The sequence below is a fragment of the Solanum dulcamara genome, chromosome 8 (genome assembly GCF_947179165.1).
Source record: "Solanum dulcamara chromosome 8, daSolDulc1.2, whole genome shotgun sequence".
In the NCBI taxonomy this organism is placed as follows: Eukaryota; Viridiplantae; Streptophyta; class Magnoliopsida; order Solanales; family Solanaceae; genus Solanum; species Solanum dulcamara.
In genome coordinates, this window is record NC_077244.1 from 21,437,601 (window position 1) to 21,443,630 (window position 6,030).

Consider the following 6,030-nt stretch of genomic DNA (forward strand, 5'->3'; position numbering starts at 1 on the left):
GATTCGAGATACGACACCCGAATCAAGATTCAACTTCTGAACAAAGATCCGACCTTGGAACTGACCCCCGACTCCCAACCTAGGACACGACCTTACTCTCTACACGACTTTTGATACAAGATTCGACTTTTCAAATTAGGATTCGATTCCGACATTCAAATCGTGATTCGACCATACCGACTCTAAACTTGACTTTCAAAATCTTTTTTAAACAAAATACCTATTTTTTGTGGGGGTAGGGGAGCTGGTAGGAGGGTAACGACAGGGATGGGGTAAAAAATAAAAATTTAAAAATTTAAAAATATTTTTCAAAAATAAATTTTAAATTTTTTTAGGGGTGGGGGCTAGTAGGGGGTCAGGCGTAGGGGTGGGATAAATTTTTTTAAAAAAAAATTTGAAATATTTCAAGAAAAAAATCTTTTTAGTTATTTTTTTTTTTTTGGGGGGGGAGAGAGGAATGGTAAGGGGCTGGGGTTGGAGTTGGGGTGGGGGGGAGATAAATAAATGAAATTTTAAAATTGAAAATATTTTTCAAAAATAATTTTCTTGTTTGTTTGTGAGGGGAAGAGGTTGGGAGTATAGGGATGGTCAGGAGTTGGATGGGGTAAAAAGAAAATTGACATTTTTAATATTTGAAATATTTTTTAAAACTTGGTTGGGGGAGGGGCAGGTATGGGGGTAAGGGTGGCGGGGGTAAGGGGTGGGGGTAAAAGCTTTTGAATTTTTTTAAAAAAAGTTAATGGGGAGGGTCGGTAACTGTGAGGTAAAAAAAAATTTGTTATTTGAGATTGACAAAACGTTTTAAAAAGTTTTTTTCTTAATTTTTTGAGGAAAGTTAGTTTTCTTAAATTTTAAAAAATACAAATTAGTTTGAAGATATTTTTCAAAATATTCAAACAAACCAATCATAAAAAATAAAAAATTATTTTTCAAAAAATATTTTCCTCCACAGCAAACACACCCTATGATCCAGAAATTTTAGACCAGCCGTGATAAATTGTTGTCCGTCTCCAATCTAAGCCTATGCATACATTCTCTCTCTCTCTCTCTCACTTTAGAGGAAGGAATTAATGCCATGGAAAAATGGAGGTCAAAATACTCTGTCCTGGGCAGCCCTTAACATGGGTATTCGCCGTGTCACATTTGTACGACACATTTTTTCTCTTTCCTAATTACTTCTGAGAATAGTGATACGTTTATATATTTGATAAATCACATTTAATTAAAATTAATCATTTTTACCTAAATACCATGATATGTTAACTGTATTCTTTTATTTGGTACATAATCAAATAATATCATGTAAAATGAAATGTGGGGCATCATTTTACTTAAAATTACAAAGCGTTAATTCTCACCGTCAGTATTGTTAAATTTGTACAAATAGTATATTAACTTTGTTCCAATTTATTTGTCTAATTTTAATTTTATGTGAAATTTAAGAAAACACATTTTTTTAATCTTATGATCTTAAGCTAAAAATATAAAATCTACGCCATATGTTTTTGAATATTATAGTGTTAAATATATAATATCGAAAGTTAAAATAAAAAAGTTAACACAATACATATTTTAAAACAACAAACTAATAGAAAAAGAAAACAAATAAATTGACATTGAGAAATGTAAAAATTAAATTCTTACGTGCAATAATGTTTGTCCCTCGAGGTGGCTGGATGAAGAGAGCATTTATTTCTGAACAACCAACCAGTATCATGTCACATAGAGATATGTGAAGATGCAAGGGGTCATCACTAGACACGCACTATGCCCCACTCTAATTTATGAACCAGTTTCTTCTTTATTTAAGGGGCTGTCTCTCAACATTCAATAGGGCTGCAGAAAATAAACATAGTAGGACAAGATTTATGAGAATTTGAAAGTTGAAGTATTTGCTATTCATGGCTGCATTCACTAAATATTCAAGTCAGGAGCTGGGAGCTGTAGTAATTGCAGGTGGTCTCTTGATCATTGCCTTTTTATGTCTTGTTCCAACTACAGGTCAGTATTATTAACTATTAAGTGAAATAAATGATCACTTCTATTTAATTACTTGTATCTTTCGGCCATCTCGTCATCCCAAATAAATACTGTAAAGCAAACAACGGCTAGAGAAGAGCTCCCAAGAAAAGAAGCACCCCTTTTCTTCTTCAACTACTTGTTTCGATATTCTAATTTGCTCTTCCTTTTGTTTACTTCTTCATTTCAAAATAAGTATTATTTCTTTATCACTTCATTTTGTTTCAAAATAAATAGTATTATACAAAATTAAGAATACAATAACTTTTTCTTCCAATTTTACCTTTATTTTAAAAAATAAAATATTACATTCTTTGTCAAATCATTTAATTAAGGATAAGCTAGTAAAAACACTGCTTAAGTTCTACGAGAGAGTATTTTTTAAAAAAATTGTATCTAAACTAAAAACATCACTTATTTATAAAGTATTTGTTAGTTGCGACATCGATAATTAAACAGGAAAAAAGAAGCAACTCTATTAATCTATTAATTTTATTTTATATGCCATTCATATATTTTTATAATTAATTAGTTGAAAAATGACAAGATCTTTCCTATTTGAAAATCTTTTAGCCTTCACATATCGCATTTTAATTATCTTTAACAACATCCTCGCTCTTATAGTCATAAAAAAATTATATGATAACATGTTTCGTACTATAAATTCTCATTTTTTCTTTTGTTAAGAAGTCCTACGGTAGAGGGATGAAAAATTGATCTTTTTATATATAGTAGCGGTTCGAATTTATTCGTGGCCTAAAGCCAAATTTAAATAGAGGTCTTAATTTTTTTTTTATGAAGTTTATTATAAGTTAATTCTTTTAATTTTTTTTTTGAAATATAGTATTCTAGATTTGTCAAAATATCTAATAATTCTATCCATCTTATATGAAAACTTAATATTTTTTACAAATATTAACCTATTATTGCTTTAAAAAATGAGGACCCTCAAATTAGGGGGCTTAAGGCAACGGCCTTTTTGGTAAGCCTGTAGAGCCCCCCGCTTATATGGATTTGGACAAACCTCCACTCATGAGCTAGTTATTGGGTGTGAGTTAGGACTACGATTTAATTTAACATGGTATCAGAACCAGATCCATTCCAATTTGTTGTTAACCGATGTTGGGCCCCCATTTATAAGTGGTCACAATCCAGTTGAGGTCTTGGTGTGCCGGAGAGTGTTAAGAAGTCCTACGTCGATAGAGGAATGAAAAATTGATCTCTTTATATAGACTTAGACAAACCTTCACTCATGAGCTAGCTTTCGGGGGGTGAGTTATGCCAACAATCTAATAACAACCTTTAATATATATTTGAAGTCGTCCGTTTTTTAAACTTGTGCTATCATTATTTTCGACCTCTCATTCTTTTTACTCATAGAAATGAACACGAAAGAGAGGACGATCTCGTCACTACAAATTAAATAAGGAGTCGACAACAAATAGTCATACATTAAAATACTATTCTGCATGTCCCAATTTAATTGTTACTATCTTTTTTAAAGTAAGTTTCATAAAATAGTTTTTATATATTTAGTAATAATTTAACTTTAAAATTTTTATTTTATTATTAATAAAATTATTTATAATTACATAAATCTTTATGACTTATTTTACATCATATAATTCAAATGTGTACTTCTTTTTCTCTTAAATTTGTGCCGAACTCATACAACTTTACATAAATTGGGGTGAACATTGTAATTAGTTACATAATTGTAAAACAAAATTTAATCTTTGAATTTCTTTGTTCATTCAAAATAATTTAACTTTAAAATTTTTATTTTATCATTAATGAAATGATTTATAACTACATAAATTTTTATGATTTATTTAGAATCATATAATTCAAAAGTGTACTTTTTCTCTTAAATTTTGTGCCGAACTCATACACCTTTACATAAATTGAGATGACGAGGGTAATTAGTTACATAATGGTAAAACAAAATTTAACCTTTGAAGTTCTTTGTTCATTCAAAATTAAGTTGAGGATTTTTTTTTAAGTTGTACCTTTAAATTGTCACTTCATGATATATTGATAGGTGGTATTGAGCTTCCAAATTGGGGAAAGGGAACAAGAGGAGCGAAGGTAGGATCAAGGCCACCAAGGTGTACGGTTGACAAATGCTTGAATTGCAGCCCTTGCATGGCTACCCTAATTGCACCCATTCACCAAGGAAAACACAAAGTTTCTGCTGATGGGTCCGCTTCTTCTGAACATGATACTTACTATCTTCTTGCATGGAAATGCAAATGTGGTAATAAGATTTACCAGCCATGATCCATCAATTTTTATGTTATACTATATATTTTGTAATTTTATAGATGAAAAGTATGGTGCATGTGCGTGCCTTCTCAAATCAAAAAACAAAATGGTGTATGCTTGTGTTATATATTGTTGTATAGTTTGTTATGTATTTGGAAAAAAGTGGGATTCTCTCGTATTGGTGGTTGATGGTCACCAATTTGGTTTTGTAAATATTTGTCCACTCTATTCATTTAATTAAGGATATTCTCATGTATTTGTGTACATAATATATATTAAATATCAAAAACTTGGATTTGGACTTTAAAAAATATTTATTTTAAATTATTTGAATCAATTGAAATTTAGTTTTGTTTGAATTTAAATAAAACTAAATAAATTAAAAGAATTGTTATAAAAATAATTAAATTAGAAAGATAAGCGTAATATTGTAAATTTCAAGGGTGGTCAGTATTACGAAGTCAAATCTAAGGGGAGGTCTCAAAGTTATTCCAATTTTTTAATATTTCCCTAGCCATATATCATTTGTTGCTACTAAAATTAAAGGAAAAATTTCATAATATAGCAAGCATGTAGTATGTATTTATTGTATGGAACTACACTTTTAAAAAGTTGCATAGTATAATCAGTGGCGGAGCCAGAATTTTGAATAAGAGGGTTCAAAATCTGAATAAATAGACACACGATCTAGTCAAAGGGGGTTCGACATCTACTTTATATACATAAAAAAATATCTTAACCATATATAAATGGTATAATTTTCTGCCGAAGGAGATTCAGATGAACCCTCTAGACACAAGGTGGCTCAACCACTGAGTATAACTACACTTCACTTTTTCTAGCATCTCTATGTAAGGGTTTTGTCATGATTTTCTTACCATATTTGAGTTGTACTTTTCTACCATATTTGATTATTCTTTCCTTAGATGAAATACTTGGAACTCTATAAATTGAAGACCCTTCTTCTCATACCAAAATCACAATAGAATCCACAATGTAGTCGTTAAAGAGTTTTGTTTAGGGAGAAATTTTCTCTCGATAGTTTTAATATTTTCTTTTACATTAATTTTTCATATGTTGATCAATTGGCCAAATTAACAATATTATACGTTTTAGTGTAGTTTTCTTAGTCACCTAATTTATCACCTACATGATTTGCAATTATAAACTTTCCTATGATGCCTGTATTTTTTCAAATCCAATACTCTCTCTTCTCTCTCCATATTTCATTCGCCTCTCTCCTCCTCTTTCCCCTTCTCCTTTTTAGTTTTTTTTCTTCTATTTTGCATTGTGCATTTGTTTCAATATATATATATTATTTTTTTTCTCTTCTGATTACTGTGTTCAGCTTCTTTTTTTGTGTCTTTTCTATCATCTTCAAAGGCCTACATTTGTTCCTTGTCTGTTTCTCTCCCTCTCCCTTTCCATTGCCTCTATAGGTACCCTTTCGAAAGGATGCCACTTATTAAAAATAAAATTAATATAATACTTAAAACATTTAAAATTAGCTTAATATCAGACATATTAATTATAATCTAGTAGTGGAATTAGGCCCATTCAAAAATTGTTAAAAATATAAATAATTTTCCTTTAGAAATTCATTTGATCCCATGTTTAAACAAAGTAAGAGTTCCTATTTATGAAGGAATTACCTTTCAAAATCAATTATCATGTGGCTTACAAGATTATATGCATTGTTCCATACTATTACAGGTCCACGTTGTAGATTAATATCAAACTTCTGTG

At 30.0% G+C, this 6,030-nt stretch overlaps 1 protein-coding gene across 1 annotated transcript; it reads left to right on the plus strand.

The window, feature by feature from the left end:
* Positions 1–1,804: 1,804 nt before the first annotated feature.
* On the plus strand, positions 1,805–4,560 carry LOC129900811 (EPIDERMAL PATTERNING FACTOR-like protein 2). Its single transcript, XM_055975872.1, has 2 exons — positions 1,805–2,001; positions 4,061–4,560. Exons 1-2 carry the CDS (start codon positions 1,902–1,904, stop codon positions 4,297–4,299), a joined length of 339 nt encoding a protein of 112 aa, XP_055831847.1. The 5' UTR covers positions 1,805–1,901; the 3' UTR covers positions 4,300–4,560.
* The last annotated feature ends 1,470 nt before the right edge of the window (positions 4,561–6,030 follow it).